Source organism: Callorhinchus milii, unplaced genomic scaffold, assembly GCF_018977255.1.
Source record: "Callorhinchus milii isolate IMCB2004 unplaced genomic scaffold, IMCB_Cmil_1.0 Scaffold1, whole genome shotgun sequence".
NCBI lineage: Eukaryota > Metazoa > Chordata > Chondrichthyes > Chimaeriformes > Callorhinchidae > Callorhinchus > Callorhinchus milii.
Window position 1 is genome coordinate 2,764,288 of NW_024704742.1, and position 13,983 is coordinate 2,778,270.

At 42.9% G+C, this 13,983-nt stretch overlaps 1 protein-coding gene across 1 annotated transcript in view; it reads left to right on the forward strand.

Annotated features, from left to right (window-relative positions):
- Window positions 1–13,983, forward strand: part of stpg2 (sperm-tail PG-rich repeat containing 2) — a 290,142-nt gene that overhangs the window by 105,833 nt on the left and 170,326 nt on the right. Inside the window, exon 12 of the mRNA XM_007902544.2 lies at window positions 5,474–5,589. Coding sequence (XP_007900735.1) covers window positions 5,474–5,589 — 116 coding nt within the window. The remainder of the gene's footprint in view (window positions 1–5,473; window positions 5,590–13,983) is intronic.

Consider the following 13,983-nt stretch of genomic DNA (forward strand, 5'->3'; position numbering starts at 1 on the left):
GAATTGACTGTGTGTTTTGTGGTTGATTTCCCAAACTAAAGCAAAGAGTTTTCCCTGTAAATATGCCCATTTGGCAAATCTAACAAGTTAGACACCAGTCACTGAGTAAAAGATTTCACACAAGCCCTGCCACTGCGTAGTCCCACAACTATGATCCAATAAGCAATGGTTTGTTCTGGTATACGATGAAATAAGACCCGAAAGCCCAATCAGTAGGAGAACATCTGCTTTTGATTGATGAAACAAGATGTAAAAGCTTTTATTAAGATTCCCTCTTGGCATGAAGCACATTAGGATGTCCTTCCATAAGACGTGAAATGTGCTGAATAATTCTAAATTGTTGTTGACGTTAGTATCTTCATTTGGTTTTCCTTGAACAAATCTATCCTCCGTGTTCCCGATGAACTAATACGAAACAACATTTTTGATTTGGAAAACAATCGCAGTTTTGACACTTGTTTCAGCCAGAGAGAAGAGAGAATGAATTAAATTTTGGTCTTAACATTTCTGACATATGTCATCTATCTTCTTAGTTGTTTTTTTTTTCATCAGGACATCATTATTATAGTGTGTTCCACTTGTCATGTTTTGGCAATTGGCTGCCAATTCTGTTTTGCTGGTAACCAGTTCTACATTTGTTCTATTGTGTGGGCAAAACTGAGAGTATCAATATGTTCAGACAGTTATGAACATAAATAGCTGACTAAATCTATCCCGGCAGGGCTGGTTTGTAGAGTGTAATTTACATTAGTATCACTAGGCAGACAAGGAGTCACAAGGGATAGGCAAAGACCATTCATCCAGACCAATGGCAGCCTCTTGAGCCAATATTAAAGGGGAGTGACTACTATTAATGGAAGTACTATTCACGGAGAGTACTTATTATCGGAGGATCACCACTCCCTGAAGTAAAAGCATTCACTTTTTTTTTAATTTATCATATTTATATGACTCCACGGAGAACATGCGCATTCCGTCCGTTTCCCTGAACAAACATGCGATAAGGTGATACGGAGCATGGAAAGCCTTGGGTAGGACGTAGGTTTCTTTTATGCTGATGTCAGGGCAAATGGAGCTTGAGAAATATATTTCTGTGTCCCACACAAAGCTGTTGTGTTAACCCCTCTATACATTTTTGTGATCCACGGTTTTCCTAGGTGGGTTGTTTATAAAGCTTAAGACTAATCCTTCAATAAAGAGCTCCCCTGTAGTGCTGTTGAGTATCTTACATTTAATTGAAGCCGATGGAAAACAGTCCTGCTGTTTTGATATGAGGAAGTGAGATCCTTATGCAATGTGTTTGCTCGGTATCACTCAGTACTGCCTAATTACTACATGTATACACTGATCAGAAGTCAACTTTTTTTCTTTTTGAATATACCCTGCTGTGTTTTGTCATTTCTTTAACAATCTGACGAACAACAAAACTTAGCAAAACAGCTTTGAACAGCCAAAGCTGCCCCTGGATCCACACGTGCAGAGTATTGAATGCAGTAGAGTACGAGTGAAAAGTACCCTATTCACTAGATACTTGTGTATACAGACTGACTAATACTCTGGCCGGTTCCAGCCTGGCTCAGTTGGTAGCGTTCTCGCCTCTTGAGTTTAAAAAGCTGTGGGTTCAGGCCTCACATTGAGACTTTGGACTCATAATCTATCTTAAACCCGATTTTGAGCTTCAAACTGATTTTAATGTTGGTTCAAGCTGATTTTTAGCAGGAACTGCGATTAAGAGAATGTTGTTTCAAGCTGATTTTGCCTTCAAAGAGGGGAGGGAGGGATTGAATGGGTCGGAGGGCCTGCCGGAATGGTACAGTGTTTCAGAATAAAGCCTTACATATCATCTTCAAACTACATTCACTGCACTTTACGGAAAATCTCGTGAAGTACTTCAGGGCTTCCCAACTGGCAGGACTTTAGGGCTTCCCAATGCAAGAATTATTATAATTATTACTCATTGTTTTCTTAAATGTGTGGCATTCCTGGTTTTACCCAGTGAGTTGTTGAACCATTGGGTGAACTATTATTATCAGTAGACCCTGCGGGGAGTGGGCATGTGTGGGGATTCCAAGCTTACTGGATCAAGCTCGACTATATAAGCAAATGTATGCTTTAGTGAAGTGCATTATAATTGAGCTGCAGTGTATCACATAATAATAATAATAATCCTTGCATTTGATATAGAGCTTTTCACAGGAAATTTAAGGGGAAAAGAATTAGATTCTTGTGTGGAGAAATCGAGCTAAGGTGTAACGATAGGACTGCAGGAGTTGTAGAGCAACACTGGGAAGTTCACATTTAGCTGACTTTCTGAAATCACCTTTGTGCAAACATCACCGAGACGTCTCTTTTAACGGGTTGCAAATCCAGGTCAGAACTCGCACTTCCCAAACCGGTTATGAATAGTGCAAATTAGATCCCAGGATCAGCTTAGAACGCTATTACGCTGACTGAACATACCGCCCTTTAAACTGTCAGCTTTCAAGACAAGGAACCGAACCGCAGGATGCGTCATGCAGCTGAAATGTGATTCCAAGGTTAAGTGGAAGTCAGAGCAGCCCCTGCTGTTGTCAGTAACCATTAATAAACAAGATTATAGTATCTGTGAAAAAAAATTGAGATGCATTCCCCCCCCACCCAGCCTCCCACCCCCTCCCCACCCACCCACCACCACCACCGTCCCCAACCCCATTGCGGGTCCCATTTTGCAGCAAATGCGGTTTTGACTCGTGACTTCTTTTTGCCAGCAGAGGTCACTCAGAGTAAAATAAATGGTGTGTCAGGTTCTCTCCTCACTGAAGCTTAAAACAGACTTGGCGCAGGCAGGTAATATTTCATACGGGGAACGAGCTCCGATGGCCAGTCTCATATTTCAAGTGTCCCTCCATGGGCTGTAATTATTCCTCATCATGCAACCACTTCAGTGGCAGCTTCCCTTCAGCTCCTGTATCATTAAAAGGAGATTTTTTGTTTCCCCCGCCAGGGCTTACCTGGTGTACTGGAACCTTTGCGTGAGGTTGGGAGGACATCTGGGCTTGTTTACTAAATTGCTGCCACCTATCTCCCTGTTACATGCTCCATTTGCTCAACATTACTTGACATTTTGCGAGGATTGAGTTTGCGTACGGCTGAGAGGGGTATATAATTGTGGGCCTCACCTAGATGGGCTTTTCATATCAAATGGCCAGACAAGAGGCTCAAAGGACATTAATAATGATAATAATAATGAGCATAATAATCATTATAACAATAATCCTTGCTTTTGATTTAATGCCTTATCTTGTCGTTGAGCGTTCTGAGACGCTTCCCTGGTTGGAGGGTTCTATATAAGTGCAATTTGTTGTTGTTGAGATGTCTCAAAGCGCTTCACAGAATATACTGTAACTTGAATTGCCCGTGTATTTTTGTGGGAGAAACTCGGCAGCCAATTACGCCCAGCATCTTCCCACAAAAAGCCGCGGATTGAGTGACCAAATTATTATTTTATAATTTTTTTGGAAGGGATTATTACCCCCAGGAAGCGATCCGCCAATCAACTAACAACCGGCTTCTTACTTGCTGCTACTGATGTGTTAGGAGTAAGGAAACTCGCCGAAGGTTTCACCCCGCCCAGGAATCGAGCCCAGATCCTCTCGCTTGCGAGGAGAGTGCTCTAACCATTATGCTACAGGACTCCACTTTGTTTCTCTCCTTCTACCCTCCAACCAACAAAGCATCGCTTTCAACTAATGTGCTGCCAGAGTGTAGTATTTCCCGTCAGACATTTAAAATCTCTGGATTAAATGTGGCGTCTCCCAAGGTCCCTACTTTTGCAGTGCATCATGATGCTCAGAATTGGGAGACTTTGACAATGTATACAGTGAAGTAAAACTATGGCAAAGCACTGATAAACTGTGAGCACATTGTACTTAATGGCTTACGCGTGGTCAAACCCTCGCAGTGTAATTTCCTTTTGTAAACTTACATTTTGGGGCAATTTCAGGGAACCACTTCAATGAGCCAGGATCAAAATGCACAGATATATACGGGAAGCAGGCAGACATGCATCAGAACTGCACAAATTAAAATATTTTTACTGTTGATGTAAAGAAAGGAGCTATTACACTCATTAGACTTTAAATCCGAGCTTTTAAATGCTTAAGGAACAGAGAGATGGGCTGCGATACGTTTTGTGGGTTAGACTTCACAGGCTGTTATTCCACTTTATTTGCTTAACTAGTGTTGAATTTCACGTGTGCTTGTAAGTGGTTACTGCTGAAATGATTCTAGAACCTAAATGTCCTCCATCCTGTTTGGACATTTGATAATTCTGCTCAACTAGCTAATCCTTTTAGTCATGAACTAAGGAAATATGTCAGCCTGACTCAGTGGGTAGCAATCTCCCTCCCCCCCCCCCACCCCGAGTCAGAAGGCTGTGGGTTCCAGTCCTACATCAGGACTTTTAGCTCATATAGGCTAGCCCAGTGGTGGTCTCTCTGTGGCCGCAGTGACATGAGAACGGGCTGTAAATGCAAGCTGCTGTTGTTAAATGAATGCAGCGAATGCACAGCGTAGTATTTGCCCAGCTAGAGCTTTGGTTTATGGGATGGGACTTACGTCCACACCTCCAAGTCCTGCTTGGGTTACTGCAGACTGGTCTGGTTTTGCCAAGGATGTCTTCTAAGGTACTGTACTGTTCAACTCCGGGGAGACCCCACTTGCCTCTCCTCCCCCAAGATGATTTCTTCAGACGTGGCAGTGGGATTCAAACCGAAAATCTTCTGGTGCCAAGTCAACTGACTCAGCTGCCCAGATCCCAAGATACAGATCAATATTGCACATGTTGACCTTTACCAGAATAAATTGTTTGGGAAATCTCTGGACCCATCATCCAAGGGCACTGTAAGCCTTAAAAGCTGAATGATCAATGTTCCCTTGTCTATGCTCGCTCGCTCGCTCGTTCTTTCTTTCTTTCTTTCTTTCTTTCTTTCTTTCTTTCTTTCTTTCTTTCTTTCTTTCTTTCTTTCTTTCTTTCTTTCTTTCTTTCTTTCTTTCTTTCTTTCTTTCTTTCTTTCTTTCTGACCTGGGGATCATGTGAAATATGAGATTGGGTGCTATCCCAAACCATTTTGGCATTGTTAGTCTGGGCCCAATTGCCTCTGAGCCAGAAAGTTGTGTGTTCAAATCCCACGTTAGGACTGTAAGTCTAAGTTGACACTCCAATACATTGCCAGGGATTTGCTGCGTTGTTCAGATGAGACGTTAAACCAAAGTCCCATCTCCCTGTTCAGGTAGACATTAAAGATGTTCACATCTGCGAAGGTTTGCTTCGAGTCATCTTCTGACTTATAAGGCGCCGTATCAAGTGCAGTGATTATTATTACTGTTATTATTTAGAACTGAGCTGACGGTAGCTTTTTTGACTACTGAGGGAGAAAATGCTCCAGGTGGATGTGGCCTGTTGATTAAACCCTTTCTAAACTTTGCTCCCCAGGACCTAATGTATACTATCCCGAGGTCAAGATCAAACCCAAGTTGGGGTTAATATCATCCATACAACCCCGCTTCAAAGACATTGTTCAGTCCACCCCTGGTCCAGGAGCCTATAAGGTAAGTGCTTATTCTGTGCACCACACTTTTTTTAAATATAAAAGCTTGGATTTTCTTCAACAGGAAGATTTTCCAGAACATCAAGGCTTACACTGTAACGGTGTAAAAAGCTGCTCTGTGCTGTGCACTGTTTCCCAAAGGAAGTCATCCATTTGAGATTTAGTATGTGCTACGACTGTATTGATTAGTTACTTAATCAACCAACAGTCAGAACAGTGTCGGGTGATTACAATTTTATGCTCAATTACTTGTGGGGGGAAAATAAATGCATTAAATGTTCATAATTTCGGTGTCAGTATATCCCATATGCTTTTTTTCATATATGAACTATATCACAGGCTTCAGAGACAGCAGCTACATCTGATGATGCACCGTGAATTAGAAATAGTACGCATATAGGGAGACTTTAAAGTGACGAGAACAAAACCTTGTCATTTTGATTAATTTTGACGGCACAGGTTCGCAATTGAAAAATTGATCCTGGAGCGGTAATCCAACAATAACACTGTGTATGAACGCTCTGCTTCATGACCGATCCTCTCAGACACATTCAAGCGTGCTTTGGGCCTCAGTTCATCCTTCTCCCCGGCACTGACATAATCTCAACCGCTCCGAGAACATTCTGCTTGGACCGTGGCAAACTGGCGGCGGCACCACATTTGTAAACCTCTGCATGATGCATGGGTATTATCAGTGTTGCATTGGGGCGGAGAGGTGAAATCAGCAGAGCAATTTAATGGGCCGTAGGTCCAATGGTTCACTTTCAGCGCTCAAGTTCTGGGTTGGTTCACACACTCCCAGCCTCGGGGTTGAGTGGAAGCTTGTACTGAAGCCCTTCGGGATTATGAAGTACCAAAATGTAACATCTTCGGTGTTACCCATTCCCTCACCCTCTACTTGCGCAGTGTACCCACGCACGTGTGGGTTCCAACCCCACCGTGGTGAAGCATTCCAAGACGCTCTCACCCGCGAAGGACCCTACACAAATGCAAGTCGTTGTTTGCTGTTGAAAAAAAGATGCTCCCTTTCCCGTGCTTCTCTTCTCCCCTGAAGGCTTTTGACTCCACTTTCCTTTTACTGGGGTAGAGTTCCCCAGGACCTCAGCTATTAGGCTATTCACTCGTGTGAGGGGAAGTGACCGCCAAGTCTGACTCGTTCTAACATCTACTCGTAGAGGATGTGCAGCTACGGGGCTTCAGTGATGAGGGCAGGAGCCCTGTGTGATTTTCCCATCACTGGCCAGGGTCCCAATTTTGGCCCTTCAATCGCTACTGAAGCTAAGATCAGGTCAAACAAACCCTGCAGTGTGCACCACGGCCCTTCACCCCGAGCACGGCTTTTATCCACACAGCTGTTGGGGGTGTTATTGCACAGATTATAAACTGCAGCTGCAGAGCTCCAAACCTACAGTGTGGGGAAGATTGCCAAGAAATACATTTAGAAAGCCTGATTTCCCCCCACCCCTCCTCAACACACATGCAAACCTGTCATGAATGATAAATGCTATCCTCTTTTTTTAGGTTACACTTAAATAGGTTGCAGCTTGTTTTCAGCCAGTTGTTCTTACCTATATTAAGAAAACGTGGTTTAAAAATACATCACTTTCGTATTTAAAGTGAGTCTAGTTGCTCTGATATTTTTTAGATCTGTAAACTTCTGGAATAAAGATAGCAGTCAAGGAATAGAAATGATGGACGATTCCCATTATGAGAATAATTTATGGTGGATAAGTGAGAAGAGCGCAGATCTGGGTCAGCCATATTAAACAGGTCTCAATTTGTTTCTCCGAAGTGCGAGTTGGTTGAAAAATAATGGAAACGATTTTTTTAAAAAAAATTATTCCATACACAGTTAAACAGAACTCAAACTTGTAACTAAAGCGAGGCTGTTCGTTTTGACTGGTAATTCTCAGAGCAATTTTAATAGCGGCATTGGTCTACATGGACCCTAATTGGTGTACGTCGGTCCCTGCTTCAAATTAGTGGTGTTTACACAATCACCTCTATTGACGTTTTTACCACTGTCAATAAATATTAATGGTTTGGTGACAATTGAACCATTAATACCTGGTGTGGGTGGCATCAGTGATATGAAAAGATATTGCATAGTACCTGTCTTCTAAATGTTATCGCTAATTTAGGCAGTAAATATAATGTGTCCTGGAACATTTACGCCAGAAATCCCTCAGAGATTTTAACTCGCTCAATGTTACCAAATGCTGAATAACACTGAGAGGTTAAACGGAGGTCCTCTTTGCCTGTTCAGGTGGACGTTACACGAAAGAAGAGGGAGTTTCTTCCAGTGTCCTCACCAATGACCTGGCAAATAAAATTGGTTACTCACTCAATGACTGTTTGTGGGACGCTGCTGTGTGCAAATGGCTGCCGTGTTTCGCCCACAAAATGCAGTCAATTCACTTTACAGTATATCCTGTGAAGCACTTTGAGACGTCTCAACAATGTGATAAGGCAATGTTCCAAAATGCAAGGATTATTATTATTATTTGTATAATCTGACACAAACAATGTCAATCTTGCGTAGTCTTGGCTAGCTTTGTACCAATTATTTTAATGCAGTGTGATCTAACGTGCACTAATTTCAACTAGGGTCCCTTGAGAAAGAAACAGCTCTGTCCTCTCCTTTTGTACCATCAATATGCTTCCCCTTGGTACCATCGTCTGTAGGTGTGGGGCCCACGTCTCACAGTTCAGTTACCCCGCATTACTTCATGTCTATCTAAAAAGTTACCTAAATTGAGTGCAGGTTAATCTTCCCTGTGCCAAAAAACATTGGGTAAATAGCCATCAGTTTGTGGTTATAACCATTACAAAAATATATATTTTGTTATTTGATTTCATGGACCAATTTATCAATCTTTGTGAAGGGTGTGAGGGATGAGGGGAGGGGACGAGAATACATCTGACCTTTGACAGTGCAGAGGAGATTAGACACTGACTTTCCAGAGTAGAACAGACTGACATATGTCTGTTCCAGAGCCGTCTGAGAAGATTGGTGCACCGTTGGCTTGACCAACTAATGTTTACACTGAACTTCACCAAAAGCATATCCAGAAGAAAATTAAGTTCTCCCTAATTGTCTGTGCTTCCACAATTCACAGTGCAGGCCCTGTTCTGTGACGGTGTCTGTAAATGTTTCTTTTAATTGCCTGAAGTATTTCAGCAAGGTTAGTTTTCTACTCCTGGGAAGGCCTTGAAAGCTTTGATTTATAGGCTATTGAAATGCTCTGGCAGCGACCAATAAACAGGGCTACTTTAAGACTGTTAACATTGAAAACATTTCATAGACTGAGGAAGTAATCTGTGTCCACAGTTCCCACCAACAGTTCCAGCGCAAAAAATAACAATAATGGGTTTTATTCACATCCACTATTTTGAAAACTCGCACCCAGGTCTATGAAAGGGGCGGCATATTGCATTATAATAATAATCTTTGCATTTGATATAGCAACGTATCAGGTCGTTGAAATGTCTCGAAGCGCTTCACAAGATACGCAGTAAAGTGAGGTGACTGTATCTTGTGGCGAATGGGGCTGCAAATGTGTGCACAGCAATGTTCCACAAACAGCCATGAAGTGAATGATCATTTTTATTCGGTCGAGTGGTACCATGAGATCGTTAACATCCACATGAACAGACGACAAGACCTCGGTTTAATATCTCACCTTCAACAAAACAGTAGACCCTCAGCACTGCGTTAGAGTGTCAGGATAGACGATATAGATTCCAGGTCCCGATGTGGGGCTTGAACCCACAACTCTTCTGACTCAGAGGCAAGAGCGCTAACAACTGAGACAGGCTGATTATAGCTTATTAGAGTTGTTCATAACTGTTTTGGCTTAATGTGGATGTTTAAATGGATAAAAGTTTAGGGGTAAATAATGTGGTATTTCATAACTGATTCAATGTAATAATTATCACCAGTAACAATTAGGATTATATAATTCCCCATCAACTGTGAGGATGATTAGTACTGTGGAGTCCCATAGCGTAGGGGTTAGCTCGCTCGCCTCGAAAGCAAGAGGACCCCTGGTTCGATTCCCGGGCCAGGTGAAACCCTAGGCAAGTTTCCGCACTCTGCACGCATTTGTTTATTTATAGTAAGTAGGAAATGTTAGTCAATTGGCGGATTGCTTTCCAGGGGTAATAATCCCTTCAAAAACATAAAAATGATAATTTGGTCACTCAGTCCACGACTGTTCGTGGGACGCTGCTGTGCACAATTGGCTGCCGCGTTTCACCCACAGAATATACAGTCAATTCCCCTTACAGTATACCCTGTGCAGCAATTTGAGACGTCTCAATGACGTGACTATATATCAGATGCATTTATTATTATTATAATGATTGTACATTCATCAAATTGAATCGGTTACAAATGCCAAATCTTTCGAGTCTAACACCAACGACTTTGAGAAGTTCCTGACCGGCCAGACCAGAGCCATCCTCTGACGTGTGTGGCTGACAGTCCACATTAAAATCTTGTGTGTGTTTGACAAGCCGCAGTCAGTTTCTTTGCTGTTGTGCTTTAACGTTGTGCGGTGAGCGGGAACTCCAGACTGAGCTATAACAATTAATTACGCTCAAATCTTTCACGAGCATCGTCGACCCGTCCATTATTTGTTTTTACTGAGTCCAAGGATTGCAGGCTCCATTCAAAGTATAAACGTGCAGTGTGTGTAATAATAGTCTTGTAGAATTGTAACTTAAGACTTATGTGCTATTTGAAAGTTTATTAATGTCCGTGCTTCGGAAAGAGCACGTGGATTTCAAGCGATGGCATTTTCATTGATGTGGGTGGCGGTGCGGGGTGGCGGTGGGGGGTGGTGTTGGCACCCCTGAGGAATCTTGACCCAATGTAAAGGCGTGTGTGAAGCTGGGGCGGGGAGGAGTCCGATATGGAGAAGAAAGAAAGATTATTTTCTCAAAAATGGAGGGAGGGGAAAGGCATTCAGAAACGATGCTTCAGGACGCTGCATAATTGAGCTACATCCTTGCTGCGCGGCGCACAGGGAAAAATCACTGAGGAGTAAACCGCGTCTATGTTTAACTAGCAGCCGCTCTAATTAGACGTTTGCACAGTCTCCGAAGTCGTCTAATAAAGTGCAGCCTCTCAGCGTGCCACAGCAGGGAGCGTCTTTGTTGATACCGAGCGGGCTGCAAGTCAAGGTGCCTTTCACAAGAAAGGACTGATAGATAGTTAACATTCCCTGTATCAGATCTACCCTGCGAGCGTGCTCACTGTTGGGCTGTCAGGAGATGGAGAGACAGAGGGACATGGCTGCACCCTGCCTGCATTCTCGCAAAAGATGAATGTGTCCATTGTCGCCTCTCCCCCCATTTCTCCTGAGTCATTAGAACGACAGAGCAGTAATTGATGACATGAGGTGGGTGTCTGTTATGAAGTTCCTCTCTCCCACTTTGAAGCCGTCCCCCCGGCTTGCCATTTACGCAGCACGCGGTTAGCAAGTATGTCAGCGTATCTGTCTTCCTGTCCTCGCGCACGTCAGCTAAAGTAATGACAGAAAATGACACAGCATCCACTGATGGATATCAGCACCAAAAAAAGGTATTTTCTTTTGCGCTCAGAGGCCTGTGAAAGTTTGCCCTGGGGACGATGGCGGTCTTCGTTTGACAAGGGGCGTTATTAGGTTAACTCTTTAAACACATCAGAGAAGTCGATTGTGTTCAACGAAGTTCAATAAACAATTGCCCGATGTCCTTCCTTTACAGTGAAGGGATCTGAGAATCACCCATTGCAAATACATTCTGTTTCGCCTCTTGAGTGCTGCTTGTTATGGAATGGCCTCTTGTGGCACAAGGAGGTAGAAGTTTATTAACAGCCGCGGGTATAATTGGACTGTATTCCGAGGTTCAGATGATAAGACACAGCTCCTTTTTTTTTGGGGGGGGGGCCCTTTTAACTGGGAGTGACGACACATGAATTAGCTCTGCTAACTCGTCTCATTAGCTCATCGGAAAAATTGTGCCGTGCGGTCCTTTTATTTTTTTCCCCTTTAAAAGCTTTTCAGAACTAACTATCTTTTACTGACTTACGGAAAAGTTTCTTTCCACTGCGCCGACCGACTCGGGGCTGTATTCGATGGCGGTGTGAATTGAAAAAAACCTTATAATGTTTCTGTCAGACAATCTCCTTCTAATCTCCCCTGTTGTAGTTCTCTACTCTGTGAGCTGGAATCACTGCAACCTGTCATTACGTTCATTTCAGAGGTTTCCACTTGTAGCATTAAACGTGTTCCACAGAGAAGAGATTGCAAGGTAATCCAATCTAGAAATACAGATAATCCAACCTGCAAATGTAGTTTTGTAATATCAATCCGAACCTCTGCGATGATGCTATTTCTTCAAACCAGACTCATTCCTTTTTTCATAATCGGAAAATCACAAAGCGGTTTGGATGAAGGATGATCTCATTCTTTCACAAAACCCTAACTACTGTCTTTCCATTACAGCATCATGCTTTTCTGACTTAGATGAGTCCGATTCACCAACCGTGCTTCAATCTTTCTCGATTTGTCCTCTCAAAGCCTTTCAGAAATCTTAAGACATCTAGTAGATCAACCTCTTAACCTTCTTTTCCGTTCCAGTGAAAACAGATTAAATGTTTATTTTAAACCTATCCTCATAACTAGAATTGCTAGTTTGCGCTAATCTGATCTGGACCTGTGGCTCGAAAATCCTTTTTTGTCAGTCGGGTGTTTGAACCTCTTGTGTTGCATTACCAAAGGCAAACTTTGGGTCTGATTTTGTTTTGTTCCTGTGCTATCCCAAAGCCGAATATCATAAGGACAAAAATTCTGCACCCGTACGGAAAGTAACATATATATTCACGAACCAGAGAACAAAAATTATTCTTTTATCTGGGTAGCACTCTAACAGCTACGTGTGCTGACCTTATTAACTGATGTGACTTCGTGGTACAAGCTGAAGGCAGAAAAGATAATCAAGGGCTCGGATTCCTTGAGTAATGAAATATTAATTGCGGAGCTTTGTATTTCTTTACCTTCATGAAAAACGTGCTGAAAAATTGAAATCCAAAATGGCCAGGGGACGGGTCTGTAGCTTGCTTTTTAGTGCCTTCTCCGAATCAGAATAACTGCTTTTTTATGGATTCTTGGTAAATAAAAAGGGCCTGATTTACCTTATTATACAGCGCCCAGTGGGAAATCGCCCCCATGTTCTGGGTGAGGCATGTGCGTGGGTGGCCACTGTAACCTCAAAGCCAGTTTGCCAATGTACCAGCAATAAAAGGAGAAATTAGGCCTCTGGGCTTTTCCTGCCTACCACGAAAACTATATGCAGCCTCCAGGGAAATGACCGTGTAATTTATCCTGAGGACTTCTCTGTTCCCCCAGCAAAATGCTCGCCTGTTGGTCGGAGTGCGGTAAAATGACCTAAACAATAGGCCCGGCATCAGATGAATGTCCTGGTGGTAAGATTATCATTCAGATAAAAATAAATCAGTTCAAAAACCATTCAAACCGTGCCTTGGGCCTTTCAGATCTAATGAATGGGCTGCATTGTATTTGATCAAGTTAATAACATTTCAACCATCCAAGAGTCATTTGTTTTACGTTCCACCCCCGCCCCACCCCACCCCCGCCATGGTCATGAGGGCTTTAGCTTGTCCCCAGTTCCAAATGATTCCAAAAGCTTTCAGATCAGTATCTGCAAGTACTTAAAGGTCTTATTGTTGGCGTTGAAGGTGAGATGAACCGCATTTTATTTTCTGCTTTTATTTGAAGTACACGATAAGAGGAACGAGTGAGTATTTGAGGCCTCGGAGGTGTTATGAAGAAAACGTTCCATTTTCTTGACCTGTTTGTTTTCTGTCGCAGTTTACAGGACATCGCAAACTCTGTCCAGTTTCTCACCAAAATATTGATGCAGATAACGACATTCTAACTCTTCTGTGCATGAGGCGATTTGAGATTTTCACCTGAAAATCACCTTTCCCTACCTTGGATGCTGACAAAATAGGTGGCAGACACCCATCTCTCACTGCTGTTCGGTGCACCGTTACCTCAGAGTCACTATGTTCTTGTTACCGAGTAAAATGGGCAGAAATGCTTCTTTTCTTTCATGTGTGTTCCTGCGTTCTTCTCCTTGAACACTGCTCTCTCATTTCCCCTCATTCCAGGTAACAAACCCCAGTTGAGCTCAGTAGAACCAGTCAATGGGGCTTGTTTTCCTTCCTTGTGAAGCGACACTAAATATACTCTCAGCTCTTCCAGCGTGCTGAGAGCAAGAGCTCAAGACACTGTGCCACCAGTGGTGCCACACAACGTCAACACCAATTTAATTGACTCTGTTTCCTAGGAAGCTTCGGACTGGCTTGTTGAACAAGCTTTGGAGC